The sequence below is a fragment of the Lepisma saccharinum genome, chromosome 2 (assembly GCF_977018435.1).
Source record: "Lepisma saccharinum chromosome 2, izLepSacc3.1, whole genome shotgun sequence".
NCBI classification, from domain to species: Eukaryota; Metazoa; Arthropoda; class Insecta; order Zygentoma; family Lepismatidae; genus Lepisma; species Lepisma saccharinum.
In genome coordinates this window covers 39202511-39222358 of record NC_139230.1, presented here as the reverse complement: position 1 = coordinate 39222358, position 19848 = coordinate 39202511, and the positions used below count along the sequence as shown (strand labels likewise).

At 33.1% G+C, this 19848-nt stretch overlaps 1 protein-coding gene across 1 annotated transcript in view; it reads right to left on the bottom strand.

The window, feature by feature from the left end:
- The window catches only part of LOC145984003 (uncharacterized), an 80107-nt gene that overhangs the window by 30155 nt on the left and 30104 nt on the right, over nucleotides 1-19848 (bottom strand). The window contains exon 2 of the mRNA XM_083117295.1: nucleotides 16155-16359. Within this exon, the coding sequence (XP_082973421.1) occupies nucleotides 16155-16359 (205 nt within the window). The remainder of the gene's footprint in view (nucleotides 1-16154; nucleotides 16360-19848) is intronic.

The following is a 19848-nucleotide window of genomic DNA, read 5'->3' as shown; positions in this document are numbered from 1 at the left end:
GATGATGCGATCAGCATCACTCTCCATCTGCTTTTTATTTTATGTACCCAATATTATTTTGAGGCTTAGTGAATTCTAGAGCCTATTTATGCAGGAGAGAGGGCTTGAAAATTTTGATCTCAGATAACCCACAACTATTTGTCAGAGTATTTTAAAGGATATTTTATATTTATTATGTGCCACTAGAATATCAAAGCTTGCTTAATTTTTATGTCTGTAACGCTGTTATTGTATTTCTAGCTAAGGTTTACTGGATAAAGTACACGAAATGTTTATCATTTCGACTATTTACTTTTATACGAGGCCAAATTTTTAGTGTAACGAAAATTATTGTGTGTCTATAAAGACTGAAATTCTTTTACCGATGGGTCCATAACTGGACGCTTACCAACATTGTTCCTTTTTTTAAAAAAAAATAACCATTTATCAATATATTCTCAATTCACAGGACAAGACGAAGTTCACAGACGACTGACTATATGGACCATAGGTCCACTTGCTAAACTTTTTTTCTATGCTAGAAGAATTATTTAGCCTTATAGCCTTTTTCAAGGTATTTTTGAAGTATTACTGGTTTTTGGGTGCATCAACACTTGGGTTACTTCCACTTGGTTTATTATATGAGGCTACAATCACTATCTGAACACTGAAATTCTCTGATTGAAACTAAAAGCTTAGGCTGTAACTAGGGACTTAGTATGTATATCGAAAATTTATAGGACAACACGAACCTTACAAAGGATTATAGGTGATGTAAGCCCACACGCCAGAGCCTTGTTAATCTTCAAGAAGCATTTACAGCTAATGCTACGAGGAAATGAGGTTGATTTTTTACTGTTTCACAAGAATGCTACCTTTTATACACCCAATATTTGCTTTTTCAAGTAACTACTTGTACCAGAAGCACTTACAGGCCAACTCTAACTAGACTTCGATTTATATAAATGTGGCAAGAACTATATTTCTGAGGAAGTACGCAAAAGCAGATTACCCGATTAAAGTATCTGAAAAACAGATTTTTCTATGTAAGTATATTTTTATTGACTGGATTATTTAACACATCAAACAGGAGGACTGCAAAATTCATTAAATGTAGTTCTATAGTATAGGTGGTTTCAGAGATATAAAAAAAACAAATATAAGATTTCGCTTTTTTGCTTCTGAGGCTAATTGCGACGCTAAGGGTAAATGGCGAGGAAATGTAACGGAGGAGAAACAGTCCCAAAAGTTATGGGCTGCATGTAAGTTAATACCACAGAGATATTACAGTAGGTGTAGGTTCTACCACCAGAACTTTTCTATTATAATAATACTGGTTATGCTGTACTGTTAGCTAAAGATGCTGATATTTGAGAAACTTAAAAGCTTACTTACGACTTACTGTTGCACAAGATCCGATGACAAAATTTAAAAATTGTAATCGCCCAGACAGGGACTCGAACCCTGGACAGATAGGTTAAAAGCCTAACGCTATACCAACTAAGCTATCTGGGCACAAGGTATTCTTTTCTTGAAAAGTTAGTTATGTTAAGAAATATATTGAAACACTTGAGAACACTTTTGGTCTGGTTCGACAGAGAAGGAGACAACATTTCCAAATTTTTACAGACTGGGTGTATTTTTCCACTATAGGGGCCTTCACTATATGTAATTCGAAACGCTAAAGTTCAGCTAGCTTCCAAAATTGAGGTAAAGATTGTGTTTGGCGAGATTAACAAGTTACAATTATATCCCGTTACGGACAAATAAAGCTAAAACTCTCAGATTTACTGTACTAGCCAAGTTTAGTAACATTTTCTTCACTTTAGTACAAATACCAAAGAAATAGGTATATTTTATGTATAATTTGACAAAATGTACTAGTATTTAATTCACAAAGTTAGGTAAAAAACAGTATTTTTTAAAAATATTGTTACTGCCTTCAAATTTTATGTTATTTAGCCACTAACAACTGGTTTACACTGTTTGGCATCCTTTAAATAGGAAAAGAAGGAATTATTTGTTTAATATTTTTACTACTTTATATTTATTTAAGAAAACAATTCTACAGTTTAACTTAATTTTAACAAATTGTTACTAATTTATATATCAAAGTTATGTTATTTAGAGTGTATGAAGGAGTATAAAGTTAATATTTGTACTTATCAGTTCAACTAACAATTATATTTTACACACAAAAGATAATGTTTACAGTTAAATTACTTGAATCAGAGAATAATATTTTACAGTAATTGATTCATTCAGCACTAGTCAGTACTTTTATGCATCAGAAAGTTTTCTTAATTTTCTATTACGCATGCTATTTTGGGCTATTCTTAAAATGTATTTCTAGGGCAAACTGGTTTAATTTTCTGCTTATAATGCAAAGTTGACAGTTTTCGCACAATGCATTGTACATTTGTTATATTCTCTACTTACAATCCAAATATTATGCTTATTTAATGTATAACTAACTAACTCTCTAGCCTTCTTAAACCCGAATGTTCATGGCTGCAGCAACACATGCCTTTCATCTGTCCATGTCCTGAGCAAGATCCATATACTCCTTTCCTTCCCTACCAATTTCCTTTAGGTCCATCTCTACATTATCCCTCTATCTTTGTTTTGGTCTCCCTATTGGTCTTTTGCCATCAGGTTTCCCAACAAGAATCCTGTATACTTTTCTTTTCTCTCCCATTCGTACCACATGATCTACACACCTAAGTCTTCTTGATTTAATCATTCTAATAATATCTGGACATGAATACAAATTATGTACTTCTAAATTATGTAATTTTCTCCACTCATCTGTTTTAGGCCCAAATATTTTCCTAAGGATCTTATTTTCAAATACTCTCAATTTATGTTCCTTTTTCAATGTAAGGGACCAGGTTTATTTACTGTATTTAACTTTTATTTTTTGTAATTAACAAAAATTAAAAGCTTATGCTGTAGTTATTATATCTTTTTCTATCAGCTTATTTTGAAATTAATATTATTAGGTATAGTCTTTGATTTATAACTATATTGCTTTTTTTTATCAATTTATCTAAGAGTACACGCAGACAAACACATGTGTACACACTTTTATGTAAATAGTTATGCCTTTTTTTCAATATTTTAGTATGAATATTGCACTTTAACTATTCAAGCAAGGGTAGGAAAGGTAGGATTTCTGAGAATTTGTTGCAGGATTTTGTTGTCCAAGTATAGATGAGAACTGAGCTGGGAGACTGTTTTGAACCTTTTCATGAGAGTTTGCATGTGAACTGTATGCAAATTGAACACTATTGACTGTGCATGCTTCTAAGTTTTGCTGTTATTTTACATCAACTCTGTGAGACTGTAGAGAGTTTTTCCTTTTCAAGTAGTTTTTATTGATTGTATTTGTATATGTTTTGGGGACTTAGCAGTTTTATGTTATGAGGCAGTTTGTAGAATATTTTCACTGGATTCTTTTGAGATATTGAGTGTCTGCTGTTTTACTTGTAATTATTTTCCTTCTTGTGTTGTGTATTTGACTATATTTTGTCCAAGTTTGTAGTATTTAGAATAATTGTTATTGACTTGTAGATGTAGGGAGTAATAATCCTTTGCAGGATGCCCTATACTTTAGTCTGAACATTATTCTTAGTGTTCACTTTTGAAGCCTTAGTATTCTGGTAGTAATTCATTTGTAATGTAGGCATTTTTCTGATAAATTATACTCATTTAGTTGTTTCAGCAGGTAGAAATTGCATGATGGTTTACTGCTGATGATGCTAATTTGCTCTTCTTATGTACTACGTACGATGTAGCTTATTTGAGTAATTGGAATTTTGTACTGAAAATAAGATTGCTTGTCTATCTTATTCCTATGTTTTTACTCTATCCTATGCCTTGGAAGAATCTAGATATATTGTGTTTGCAGTTTTATGTTTCTCTAAGGTTTCAGCTATGTAGTTTTTTTTAAACTGTGCTATGGGTGTGACTATTGATTTCTCTTTCTGGATACCATGTTGGTTTCTGTGTATTCCTTTTGCTGCTTGAATTTGACTTAGGTTGTTTGCTTTTTCTTTGTTTAGTATTTTTTACTTTTTTAATATTCTTTTACATAAAAAATTCAAAGTACATTGTTAAAGCCAAAGTGTGTTAAAATTCAATTTTTCAAAGTTAAAGTTTTAAAAATACAATTTTCTAAAATTAAAAGTTATAATAGTACATTTTTGTTAGTAAAAGTTTTTATACTAGGGTAAATTATTTTGTTGTTAAAGTAAAATATGTTAGTTAATGTAAAATTAAAGTAATTAAAATTCAATTTTTCAAAGTTAAAATTTTAAAAATACAATTTTCTAAAATTAAAAGTTATAATAGTACATTTTTGTTAGTAGAAGTTTTTATACTAGAATAAATTATTTTGTTGTTAAAGTAAAATATGTTAGTTAATGTAAAATTAAAATAATTAAAATTCAAAAAAGTAAAAAATACTGAACAAAGAAAAAGCAAACAACCTAAGTCAAATTCAAGCAGCAAAAGGAATACACAGAAACCAACATGGTATCCAGAAAGAGAAATCAATAGTCACACCCATAGCACAGTTTAAAAAAACTACATAGCTGAAACCTTAGAGAAACATAAAACTGCAAACACAATATATCTAGATTCTTCCAAGGCATAGGATAGAGTAAAAACATAGGAATAAGATAGACAAGCAATCTTATTTTCAGTACAAAATTCCAATTACTCAAATAAGCTACATCGTACGTAGTACATAAGAAGAGCAAATTAGCATCATCAGCAGTAAACCATCATGCAATTTCTACCTGCTGAAACAACTAAATGAGTATAATTTATCAGAAAAATGCCTACATTACAAATGAATTACTACCAGAATACTAAGGCTTCAAAAGTGAACACTAAGAATAATGTTCAGACTAAAGTATAGGGCATCCTGCAAAGGATTATTACTCCCTACATCTACAAGTCAATAACAATTATTCTAAATACTACAAACTTGGACAAAATATAGTCAAATACACAACACAAGAAGGAAAATAATTACAAGTAAAACAGCAGACACTCAATATCTCAAAAGAATCCAGTGAAAATATTCTGCAAACTGCCTCATAACATAAAACTGCTAAGTCCCCAAAACATATACAAATACAATCAATAAAAACTACTTGAAAAGGAAAAACTCTCTACAGTCTCACAGAGTTGATGTAAAATAACAGCAAAACTTAGAAGTATGCACAGTCAATAGTGTTCAATTTGCATACAGTTCACATGCAAACTCTCATGAAAAGGTTCAAAACAGTCTCCCAGCTCAGTTCTCATCTATACTTGGACAACAAAATCCTGCAACAAATTCTCAGAAATCCTACCTTTCCTACCCTTGCTTGAATAGTTAAAGTGCAATATTCATACTAAAATATTGAAAAAAAGGCATAACTATTTACATAAAAGTGTGTACACATGTGTTTGTCTGCGTGTACTCTTAGATAAATTGATAAAAAAAAGCAATATAGTTATAAATCAAAGACTATACCTAATAATATTAATTTCAAAATAAGCTGATAGAAAAAGATATAATAACTACAGCATAAGCTTTTAATTTTTGTTAATTACAAAAAATAAAAGTTAAATACAGTAAATAAACCTGGTCCCTTACATTGAAAAAGGAACATAAATTGAGAGTATTTGAAAATAAGATCCTTAGGAAAATATTTGGGCCTAAAACAGATGAGGAGACAGATGAGTGGAGAAAATTACATAATTTAGAAGTACATAATTTGTATTCATGTCCAGATATTATTAGAATGATTAAATCAAGAAGACTTAGGTGTGTAGATCATGTGGTACGAATGGGAGAGAAAAGAAAAGTATACAGGATTCTTGTTGGGAAACCTGATGGCAAAAGACCAATAGGGAGACCAAAACAAAGATAGAGGGATAATGTAGAGATGGACCTAAAGGAAATTGGTAGGGAAGGAAAGGAGTATATGGATCTTGCTCAGGACATGGACAGATGAAAGGCATGTGTTGCTGCAGCCATGAACATTCGGGTTTAAGAAGGCTAGAGAGTTAGTTAGTTATACATTAAATAAGCATAATATTTGGATTGTAAGTAGAGAATATAACAAATGTACAATGCATTGTGCGAAAACTGTCAACTTTGCATTATAAGCAGAAAATTAAACCAGTTTGCCCTAGAAATACATTTTAAGAATAGCCCAAAATAGCATGCGTAATAGAAAATTAAGAAAACTTTCTGATGCATAAAAGTACTGACTAGTGCTGAATGAATCAATTACTGTAAAATATTATTCTCTGATTCAAGTAATTTAACTGTAAACATTATCTTTTGTGTGTAAAATATAATTGTTAGTTGAACTGATAAGTACAAATATTAACTTTATACTCCTTCATACACTCTAAATAACATAACTTTGATATATAAATTAGTAACAATTTGTTAAAATTAAGTTAAACTGTAGAATTGTTTTCTTAAATAAATATAAAGTAGTAAAAATATTAAACAAATAATTCCTTCTTTTCCTATTTAAAGGATGCCAAACAGTGTAAACCAGTTGTTAGTGGCTAAATAACATAAAATTTGAAGGCAGTAACAATATTTTTAAAAAATACTGTTTTTTACCTAACTTTGTGAATTAAATACTAGTACATTTTGTCAAATTATACATAAAATATACCTATTTCTTTGGTATTTGTACTAAAGTGAAGAAAATGTTACTAAACTTGGCTAGTACAGTAAATCTGAGAGTTTTAGCTTTATTTGTCCGTAACGGGATATAATTGTAACTTGTTAATCTCGCCAAACACAATCTTTACCTCAATTTTGGAAGCTAGCTGAACTTTAGCGTTTCGAATTACATATAGTGAAGGCCCCTATAGTGGAAAAATACACCCAGTCTGTAAAAATTTGGAAATGTTGTCTCCTTCTCTGTCGAACCAGACCAAAAGTGTTCTCAAGTGTTTCAATATATTTCTTAACATAACTAACTTTTCAAGAAAAGAATACCTTGTGCCCAGATAGCTTAGTTGGTATAGCGTTAGGCTTTTAACCTATCTGTCCAGGGTTCGAGTCCCTGTCTGGGCGATTACAATTTTTAAATTTTGTCATCGGATCTTGTGCAACAGTAAGTCGTAAGTAAGCTTTTAAGTTTCTCAAATATCAGCATCTTTAGCTAACAGTACAGCATAACCAGTATTATTATAATAGAAAAGTTCTGGTGGTAGAACCTACACCTACTGTAATATCTCTGTGGTATTAACTTACATGCAGCCCATAACTTTTGGGACTGTTTCTCCTCCGTTACATTTCCTCGCCATTTACCCTTAGCGTCGCAATTAGCCTCAGAAGCAAAAAAAGCGAAATCTTATATTTGTTTTTTTTATATCTCTGAAACCACCTATACTATAGAACTACATTTAATGAATTTTGCAGTCCTCCTGTTTGATGTGTTAAATAATCCAGTCAATAAAAATATACTTACATAGAAAAATCTGTTTTTCAGATACTTTAATCGGGTAATCTGCTTTTGCGTACTTCCTCAGAAATATAGTTCTTGCCACATTTATATAAATCGAAGTCTAGTTAGAGTTGGCCTGTAAGTGCTTCTGGTACAAGTAGTTACTTGAAAAAGCAAATATTGGGTGTATAAAAGGTAGCATTCTTGTGAAACAGTAAAAAATCAACCTCATTTCCTCGTAGCATTAGCTGTAAATGCTTCTTGAAGATTAACAAGGCTCTGGCGTGTGGGCTTACATCACCTATAATCCTTTGTAAGGTTCGTGTTGTCCTATAAATTTTCGATATACATACTAAGTCCCTAGTTACAGCCTAAGCTTTTAGTTTCAATCAGAGAATTTCAGTGTTCAGATAGTGATTGTAGCCTCATATAATAAACCAAGTGGAAATAACCCAAGTGTTGATGCACCCAAAAACCAGTAATACTTCAAAAATACCTTGAAAAAGGCTATAAGGCTAAATAATTCTTCTAGCATAGAAAAAAAGTTTAGCAAGTGGACCTATGGTCCATATAGTCAGTCGTCTGTGAACTTCGTCTTGTCCTGTGAATTGAGAATATATTGATAAATGGTTATTTTTTTTAAAAAAAGGAACAATGTTGGTAAGCGTCCAGTTATGGACCCATCGGTAAAAGAATTTCAGTCTTTATAGACACACAATAATTTTCGTTACACTAAAAATTTGGCCTCGTATAAAAGTAAATAGTCGAAATGATAAACATTTCGTGTACTTTATCCAGTAAACCTTAGCTAGAAATACAATAACAGCGTTACAGACATAAAAATTAAGCAAGCTTTGATATTCTAGTGGCACATAATAAATATAAAATATCCTTTAAAATACTCTGACAAATAGTTGTGGGTTATCTGAGATCAAAATTTTCAAGCCCTCTCTCCTGCATAAATAGGCTCTAGAATTCACTAAGCCTCAAAATAATATTGGGTACATAAAATAAAAAGCAGATGGAGAGTGATGCTGATCGCATCATCTCCAAACAGCAAAAACAAAAATATATGGATGGAGCCCTACCTGATATATTTAGAAAACTTTACCTAGTATAAAAGTAACAAAATACTCAGCAAACTCTAAAATAAACAAACTTTCCTACGTAGCAGGCGTAACCTGACCTAAATAAATACATATAGAAATACAGAACCAAAAATAGCATAGTGGAAATCAGTAAACCCTAATAATAATAATAATAATATATTCTGTGGCTTACATTTTAGCTAAAAGTACTTTTTCTTTAGTGTTTTTGAAAAGATTTAAATAAATACTAAACTCTAAGTAAAAAATTTGTAAATGTATATATGATACAAAACAAAATAAATACAAATTAATACATACCCTGCAAAAAATCAGTAAAAAAGTTGAAAACATCTCTTTGTGCATCCAAAATATAATAACAAATCCTTCCTGACTGGATTAAATTGTGTTATTTGAGTAATATTAAGCCTAAACTTGTAAAATAAAAGGGTAAAACTTGACGAAACACACTTCATGTGTACAAAATTTAATTCAAAACACATCTAAATTGTGTTATTTGAGTAAACGTGGAGAATAATCCTGTAAACTTGGAAAAAATCTCTCTCTCTTTCTCTCTCTCTCTCTCTCTCTCTCTCTCTCTGTGTGTGTGTGTGTGTGTGTGTGTGTATGTCCAAAATGTAATAAAAGACACGATCAAATCGTGCTATTTGAGTAAATATTAGGCTAAACTTGAGAAATAAACAAATAAAAGTTGAGAACACAAACTTTCTGTGCCGAAAATGTAACTAAAAGTCTTTCCTGAACAGATTGAATTGTGTTATTTGAGTAAATATTAGGCTAAACTTGTGAAATAAACAAATAAAAATTGAGAACACACACTTTGTGTGTCGAAAATATAACTAAAAGTCTTTCCTTAACAGTATAAATAGTGTTATTTTGGTAAAAATAGGTATAAATTTGTGAAATAAACAGATAAAAGTTGTAAAAAATGTCTTTGTGTGTCGAAAATGTAACTAAAAATCTTTCCTGAATAGTACAAATAGTGTTATTTGAGTAAATATTAGGCTAAACTTGTGAAATAAACAGATAGAAGTTGAGAACACACACTTTGTGTGTCGAAAATGCGACTAAAAGTCTTTCCTGAACAGATTGAATTGTATTATTTTGGTAATAATAAGCCTAAACTTGTGAAATAAACAGATAGAAGTTGAGATCACACACTCTGTGTGTCGAAAATGCGACTCAAAGTCTTTCCTGAACAGATTGAATTGTATTATTTTGGTAATAATAAGCCTAAACTTGTGAAATAAACAGATAGAAATTGAGATCACACACTTTGTGTGTCGAAAATGTAACTAAAAATCTTTCCTGAACAGATTGAATTGTATTATTTTGGTAATAATTAGCCTAAACTTGTGAAATAAACAGATAAAAGTTGAAAACACACACTTTGTGTGTCGAAAATGTAACTAAAAGTCTTTCCTGAACAGATTGAATTGTATTATTTTGGTAATAATAAGCCTAAACTTGTGAAATAAACAGATAGAAGTTGAAAAATATCTTTGTGAGTCCAAAATTTAATAAAAAAAGTTGCCTGAATAGTATAAATAGTGTTATTTTGGTAAAAATTAACATAAAGTTGTAAAATAATAAGTTAAAAGTTGAAAAAATGTCTTTGTGAGTCCAAAATTTAATAAAAAATGTTGCCTGAATAGTATAAATAGTGTTATTTTGGTAAAAAATTAACATAAAGTTGTAAAATAATAAGTTAAAAATTGAAGAATGCAGTTTGTGTGTTGAAAATATAATAAAAAATGTTGCCTGAATAGTATAAATAGTGTTGTTATTTTGGTAAAAAATTAACATAAAGTTGTAAAATAATAAGTTAAACGTTGAAAAAAATGTCTTTGTGAATCCAAAATTTAATAAAAGTGTTGCCTGAATAGTACAAATAGTGTTATTTTGGTAAAAAATTAACATAAAATTGTAAAATAATAAGTTAAAAAGTTGTAAAAATATCTTTGCGAGTCCAAAATTTAATAAAAAATGTTGCCTGAATAGTACAAATAGTGTTATTTTTGTAAAAATAAGGATAAGCTGTGAAAATGTTTGACATAAAGTCAAAGTTTGGTAAAAAATAAACTCAAAATTAAGTTAAATAGCACACAGTAACATACATTTACTACCTAAATCAATAATCAAAAGGTCCTAGGTTCGTTACCCCGTGATAAAAGCAAATGGTGAAAACTGTAGGCCCCGTCCCTAATAGCTCTCCCTTCTTCATAGTACAGATAAAAAAAACCCTGCGCTAAAGCGTCCTGTGCCTTGAAGGCAAACCTGAGCGGAATATTAATTGGCGGCGGAAACCGGTTCTACAAGCGACGCATAGCTTCAGAGATTTGACCCTTGCTGCGCATTCTCAGACATCCTTTGTTGTCTGGTTGAATCCCTCCCCTGCCCTACAGTATTGCATAGCTTTCCCCTGTTCTTGCGTACTGGTTAACCTTGAAAAAACCGGTTCTGATTGGTCAATCGGGTTCTTTGTTTGTTCTGACGTTGTGACGTCATTTGACCTTGACCGCACATCTCCCAAATTCCTTTCACGTCTACCTGCGCTGAATATTAATTCATTCTCTCTGTCTGGCATCAGAGCGGAGTCGAGATTCGGAGACAGTATTCTGTCTAACGTCTGAGACCACCGTGTTTCATACCATAATAACATACATTATTACATAGTACTAATTAATAATATTACATATCGCGGGTTCGAGTACCGGGACCGTCTTCTTTCGTACCATTACCACCGTTCATAGCGGTTCATAAACCATAGAAAACTTATTTTCAATATTATAAACATTAATTATTATCGATTGATACATTACATACTTTGCAGTAATGAATATAAAAATATATGCATAGCGTTTAGTACCTCTAATTACCTTCTATATACATATTTTTTTATAAAATAAATAATTATATATTCATAAAAAGTTATAAACATGCAAATACATAAATGTAAAGTATTCTAAGTACTTGCAAATAAATTCTATGTACGCGCAAATTAATTAAAACCCGTGCAAATTAGTTATAAGTACGTGCAAATAAAGGACCACCCACGAAGAAAACATCCACTAGCGCGTTCCGATACTACTGGAATATTATATTGAAAACGGATGGGTAGTGAATCCATCCTGACCGAGATAAATTCCCATCATGTATCTTTATTTAACGTCGCTTTTAGTCGCTTTTGGCTAATCGCGACGATGAGGATGTGTGGTGATTAGATGCAATTGATGGGTGGACACTCACAATCGGAAACTTCAGTGGTGAGATCAAAACTCGACCACTTAACGCGCATGGCCACAGAGTCGGCATGTTTACTTGTAAACGTGCCACTCAACTTAGTCCAGGATGTGACGCTGTCCCTGACCTTACCCCCTTTTGAGCTTGACGTGAACGATGCAGAACGGAATGGCGTAACAACACTCAAGGGGGAAAAATGAGCAGCAGGCTTCGTTATTCTTGGTTACAACTGAAGAAAATCACTCTTTTCGGGCGACCTCTTTTCTGAACGTGACCTGAAGCTCATCTTCGCACAAATAGCTTACTTATGCCTTCTTGCCTGGCGCGTCAGAGATGGTCATACTTGTAAGAACTTGCAGGGCTTCTTTAACTGCTTCTCATCACGTCCTAAAACTGTCCAAGAGTTTTCTGGAATAAATGGAACTATGAATTCCAATGTAGCAGTTTTGTTTTGGTATTTGGAGAGTGACACATTCACACTCCTCCAACAATCTCCAACACAACTTCGAAAGTATTTGAAACGATGTTCACGAAGGCATAACTTACGGTCATTTTATGCTAAATATACCCTTAACCCTCCCGCCCTCAAAAACATACTTACACCCCGAGATTGAAATTTGTGAACGAACCCCTGGTATTAGATACACACAGTCCCGGTTTGCTTGACTGTCCCCATACCAGGATATTCAGGTCTCGATTTCCATCGAATTGAATTAAGTAAAATAAAGTTAGAATTCAATTTTTAAATATAAAATAATTAGAATAAAGAATCATTCTTATAAAGTGTGCTTAATGTGGCTGAAATTAAAATTATAGTTAAGTGAATGATGACTAAATCTACATTTATGCGAAATAAATATTAAAGTTAATGTCTGCTCTTTAAGATATTGTGATCAATCAATTTTATTATAAGTATATATTATAATTGGAACATTTGCATAACGGAAAGAAAAATAATCACTACAATATTTACACATATATATGTAACAAAATGTGTTTCTCTTACATTGTTTACGTTTATATTTATTTTAATACGTATCATTGTTTAAATAAAATAATCCTTAGCTATCGACTTATTGCTTTAAAGTATTTTAGTCTGAACAACCGGGTTGACGTCAGAAAAAGTTGGTCATCCATGATTAAATTATTCAAATTACAAGCATGATCTAAAAATAAACCACTAGGTCTATTTGGACCCGTAATTTAACAATTGAAACCTATAAATGTATCTGAATTAAAATATCCATTCCTTTGATTCAATCTGAAGTTGTAAGGGAAAATTCCTAATTATACTGGTTCTGGGTTCAGGTGCCAGAGGTTTCAGGTTTTGTTTCAAGTCCATTTTATGCACAGAAAGGCTAATCGGGACTGGACCTACAGTTTAAAGTGGGATCCGAACCACTATGTGCCACCACCGGGTATCGAATCCGGGACCCCTTTCCAGGTGCCACAGCCTCCTTGGCCTGCAATAATAGAATTAACCTTTTGAGTGACTACCCAGAAGGTCACCCCTTACACATCAGTTAGGCACCCTATGTGGTACTGTTGAAACATAACGACTGTACTTTAATGCCAGTGGTGATGTTCTGGTATCAAAGCACAGCGCTCAAGTTCTTACTACTTATTGTGAGCAAAATTTGGTCCTAATTCAGTGCAGTCGGTGCAAAATGCCTGCTCACTTGAGAAGGAAGAATTACAGAAGACTAAAGGAAGCAAGTAATGATATTCAACTCTGCAGAACACTCAGCTATTTTTTATTGTCTTTCTTGCCTTTAGTTCTGATACAGAAAGGTGGAAAAGGCACTTCAAAGACTAAGCATGAGCTCCCATGCAGAAAAGCAGTTAGAAGGACTCTTCAAAGTACTTTGAGCGTGGTGTATTCCACAAACATGGTATTAAATAGACTTGACAGTAAAGACATCAGATAATCATTATCATTTATCCCACATCCCGCCCTTTTTTGTCATTTTGGCTACCGAAATCGCAAGTCATAATTTAGAGAGTCTTAAAAGCATTGTTTTCATTTAATTTTGATTCGGAATTGAAGTAACTCTTTTCAATTCATTGTAAATAATCATGTTTTTTTACTGCTTTTACTCGGCTCTTTCAAGTACAACACCTCATAGCTTCTACCATTTTTATTCATTTCATGAAACAATTTCAATTAAATAAATTACCTCTCTGACTCCTTACCAAACGCTGAGTATATTTGCAATGATGTTTTAGATAGGATAGTTTTGTGCAACATGTTTTAGTTGTGCTCCATATGCCATTTGTGTGTTGATCGATATTTCACTTTCTTATTTTCTTTAGTTTAGGATAAATTATTTAATTGCTCCTTGGAGCAGTTTGAATTTATCGTATGCTACCTGTACTGTATTTCTTCCTTTAAACGAACTTGTATTTGATATAGGGTCGTACTGTCTGTTAAAAGATTTGTATCTCATTCAGTTTTGCAAGAAAAGAGAACCCCCAATATTTATAAATACATAACCCAAATATCACTAACATATACCGAAATGCATGTCTTCTAGCGGTGAGATTAACTGCAGAATGAATACTGCTGGGAAATATGAACTGGTTTTGTTTATGAAAGTCAAAAATGTTTTTACGCTAACTGTACAATGTAGGTGTTATTTGACTACGAAGTTATTGCTATTTAACTATGAAGAAAGAAATTAAATAAAGGAATACATTTATAAAGGCTCAAGGAAATGAATCGTACATGGGATTTTTCACAAAGTTAAATATTCGGTCTCGTTTACAGAGATTGGAGACATCCTTACAGTAATCGGATCTCAGAATTTGAAGACAGCTAATTAAAGAAATCCAATTACTAATACCTGGGGAGTATCGATTGAGCATGATATACTCTGGAGACGATAGGACTGGGACTGCATCTCGAACGGGATTAATTTAAACGTTTCGATCTGCTTGAGTCAATCTCTTCCTGGAAGTTGCGTGTTTCTTATGCAGCGCACGTAACGCGCCTTTGTTCTTTTTCATGTCAAACACGTGTTGCTCACTAGGAACAAGGCCCTTCTCTTGCGACGGAATTCACGCCCAGAAATTAAATAAGATGAATTATCGACTCATCATGGTGGTGATAATTGAAATCGAGAACGTACACTATGTCGAACTTAGAAGAGAGATTTTAAAAATGATGATTTGATGTATCATTGTTCATCAATTCTAACCAATATCATCATTACACGAAGATTTAAAATATGGTAGAATAAAAAAAAAAAGTTTATTTTGTATAGAAATTAAATTTGTTTTTTCAAGTTTTTAAAATTAATTTCCATGTTGTATTCAATGAACTGTTTTACATGAATAGTCCGTTCCTCTTCTTACATATATATCATTACAGAAATAACGTAATCCCATTTCTATTGTAATATTCAGTGAGCAGTTCTCCAAAGGCTCTCCACACTCGTGGAGAGATAGTGTTCTCCGTTATTTGTGATTTTTGTATTTTGGCTAATCGCAATGAAGGGTGATAGATTAATCTGATGAAGGGAAACACACATGTCCACGTCAGGAATCGAACTTTCGATAGCGAGATGGTAAGTCGGGGGACTCAACGCCATTAGCCACTAATGCGGCAATTTGCGTTTATTTAGCGTTACATATAATGTAATGAACAAAGGTGGTATTAAGATATAACGACATGTTTATATACCTAATAGTATTCTATTGAATATTAGTAGCTTTACTTATAGACTCAGTGTATAAAAAGGAAAGAAGGGGTATAAAGTTTCCGTATTTCCAAATTGACAGGCGGATTTAGTTTAAATCATACTAGATATAAAATACAATCACACTGTGCTCTCGATTCACACATAAACAATACCAAGAAACAGCGTCAAAGAAACGTAGAGAAAATACAGAAGCACTTTTTCTGTAAAAATTATAAATGTTTGATATAATTGAGATGAGCTTCAAAGAATTTCAGATTTGCATTCGCGCTTCTGTTATTCTTACGTCTTTTTTCCACTGATAGAGGAACAAATACAATAAACATAATGAAAGTTCCAGGCCTTACCCGGAATTCGTTGCGTGATATGCTAACCATGGTGCCAAGGGGAATATTGTATCATAGTGTTTAATGTCACATATTTCAGTAGCAGAGATGAGTACGGAAGGATGAAGCCTAAAGTAAATAAAGAGCAAAACAAACTTCACGACCTTCGCTAAAGAAGCAATTCCAGCAAATTCCAGGAAAATTACGGAGATATTTCGCCCGGAGTATAGATCTTTACTGAATACTACTAGTTGGTAATCTTAATCATTCACTTGTGTAACCTCCTTTCATACAACTATGCAATAAATAACACACACACAAAGAACGTACCTGCACGAAAACTCCCTTTCCTGAAAGCACAGCTCCATGCATTCTTGTCTAGAGACCACTCTATGATGTCTCTTAATCTCTGTTATTAGTTCGTGGCCCTGTACGATTTCGAAGCTCCACGATCTACCACAGTGCGTTGGCATTCGTAGACATGTCTTCTGTGCATACAAGGTAAATACTGGAAACTGTGACTTCGTCAGCGCTCCTGCAGAAAGAACCACAATACTTGTCAGGCTATTTACATGTAAAAATAAACTACTTAAGCAACAAACTGGTTGAAAATATATTTAAAACTTTTCTACTGTCATCTTCCTTCCCACTCATCAACTTTGAATTTTGTGCAGTTTGGTTTAAGCTTCACCGGTCAAACATCGAAAGGGATGCTTAATTTACTTTGTTATTCAGTTTTCTATTCTAAATAACCTGAAAGTCATTTTGCATATAATTTATGAATATCTTGATATTTTGATTAATTTTCATTCCTGAGAACCAACAAGAATGCTAATTAAAATGTTTCGGCATAGCTAGTGGACCCGGAACAGCACATCACGTAGATGACAGTTATTTTAAGCTTCTCAATGCTTTACTTTACCTTCTATCAATGCGCACACACACTCTGACACATATGAGGTATAAACGTTTTACATATATTTTAGAAAAATATATAAATGTTGAATTTTATATTATTTGAAGGTAAAAAAAAATCCACCCCAAAAATCTCGATGGAGCAGTCTGCACCACAATACCCCCCTGTGGGCACCCCTGGTGAGGAGGGAGGTTGATCTGTAAAAAGATACGATGATTAGGTTTGATGAATTCCTTGTGTCAAAATCGCTTTCTACACAAGGTAAAAGGAAATCTCGAGTGAAAGAGGGGGGGACACGTGTTAGTCAAACTCACCTAATGCCTTACGTTTGTATTGCCCACCCTAATTTATCAATATGCAGCTTCTGCCCACCCGGTCGAAAAATTCTGGCGCCGCCCCTGCTCGTTTGCAACACACATCTAACACTTATGCTACGTAAGAATATAAATCACCAAAAAAAAACAGTATGGCTGTTCTTTAGTAATCTTCAGACACAGTTGTTTCATTAAAACACGCGTACGGCTGAACAAAGCACGGAATTCAAAATTCACTGCCATAACTCTCACTAACAGTTCGTTAGTACCCGAACAGATGTCTCTTTAGTCGTCGAGGCACATCAGTACGGAATATAATTTCTGGCCATTTTACAAGACTGGCCGTATTACAAGACTTGACCCTATATCTATGATAAAAAATTGTCCAATACACTGTCGATTGTTTTCTTTTTAAAAAACAATATTGGAGTATCTCATTGCTTTCTGCCTCCGCTAAATATAATTTATTAGATTTTTTTTAAGTGATCAACAAAGAAAAATTTAGAGGAATTTTTATTTACTTTCGAGTACGATAAGAACGGATTTTTTTATATCGTTCAATTATTGTTTTGATACTGATCACATTTAGTTAATCCCAAGAAGTAGAGGATAATTGACGCAATGCCTCTTATCATGAATGTTACATAGCAATAAAATATCAAAGCAAGTAGTAATGGAGCAATGATTGTGTGGTACGTGTAAATATTTCCTGCTTTTGTCCCACTTGGTGGTTCACGCGAATCTGCAAATATTTGCCTTGGTTATCGAAATTAGATACGTTATCATATCCTGTTTCAAGTTGTTCATTTTTTGTTGAATTGGTTACAAAAGAATTGCTTTAATTTGAAAAAGCTTATGGGCTTAATTCCCAAACGTTTGAATGTTCCAATATAGACATACAGAAAGAAGATGGTGAATGGCGTGTTGAAGTGGTTTTCCTTAAAATAAACCTTCTCTCCATAAAAGGACACAAAATTCAACCAATTAAAATAATAAACCTAACACATTTAAATAGTATTCTTTATATTTGGCCTAGATTTTTTGACTGTATATATATTATCTCTCACACGATTAAACTAATAAATATTAGAACTAGTTGTTCACGGTTATCATAAATATTTACTAAATTAATAATCCATATCAACAGTGATATTATAGCAAAATAGAAAATATGAGTAACATAAAAATCGGGATATTTTCACATCCTGACTGCAGTAGAAAAATAGTTTGGATTAAAAAGAAATTACTAAATTGGGATGTCTGCTCTCATGACAAAAAATCTCCTAATGAAAACGACCCTTTTATAGATTCCCAATCTTTCAAATAAGCCTAGTAAGGTATCGAAGTTCACCGAAACTGTAGGTTCAAAAAGTGATCATTCAGATTCTTCTCAATCGGATGTATTAGATGGTAACGAAACTGGGATGAACTCTGGCGATATTAATTTAATGCTCATGAAGAATCTGCTGCTCATCTACCAGCTCATCCTCGCTCAGATGAAGTCGCCAGTAGAAGCAAAATTTTCAACAGTCGAAGCCACTCATCAGAGGATAACTTTAGATTGTTTGATAATGAAGGTCTAGCTTTCTGATGAAATTTAAATACTGACTAAAACTTCATGGAAGCTTTATACCGTATCATGCTCAGCTTGAAGGGGCAAACATATTGAATTTGTTTGTTCTTTCTGTTTTCAATCTCATAATTTTTACAAGTATTTTCTTATTAAGTTCAAATTAATTATGCTCACATGATATAATACAAACAAGATATATGTAGTCTACCTGCTAATTTTAGAGATTCGAGTTTCATAGTATCAAGGATTTGTTGTTGATATTTATTATTTAGCGTCGCTTTTCTGCCACTTTTAGCTAATCGTGACGACGAAGATGAGTGAGGATATGATGAAATTGTTGGAGGGACACTCACAAAGAACACCCATGTCCAAGCCGGGATTAAGCACGGACCCCTGGTGTCGTAGCATTCTGTGCTAACCACTCCGCCACGGAGGTCAGCTGACAGTATTGATGAATATGTATCCTACACGTTCTTATGAACTATTTTACACTTTGAACGTCACCAGTGTGTTTACAGTGCATTTCTTCTTTACTTTACACACACACACACACACACTCAAACGATCATATTTTATCCTCTTGGTTGCGATTAATCTAAAATAAAAGCGACCTTATGTAAGAAAAACTTATAGGTTTATTATTATTATTTTAATAAAAATGAAGAAAATTATACTGAACGGATACTGACAATAAACATTTAGGTTTACGCGAGAATGTCCACATTGCTTAAACTAGTATTTGGTCCCCTCCCCCACCCGCCCGAGAAGTCAGCAGAAACCACAACACCTATGATCCTCCCCTCGCCCCACCCAGTAAGTAGAAGCTAGCATCACATTTAGGAAGGTGAGGGAAGTCCACACTTATCGTCCCTAACAAAAAAGGGTGGCAACTTTGAACGCGAAGGTTGCTATGCCACACTTAAGAAACATTATCCCCTTCTAGGAAAATTTGGGTAAGCATCCCCCCACCTGGTTCATTGCCTCCATGTTGAATCACACAAGTATCCCCCCACACAAAACTCGACCAAGCATCCCCGCCCACCTACGAATTTCCATTTCGAGCACCGACTGGAGGTAAGGATCTTCTTCCTCTCAAGTCTGAAGCCTCCCGTTAGCGATAATCCCGTAACTGTTTCCCTTTTATTTCACGCATTGTAATCTTTTAATTCATACGGTTATGCAATGAGGCAACAGACAGTTGCCCGACCGTGTCTTGGCACG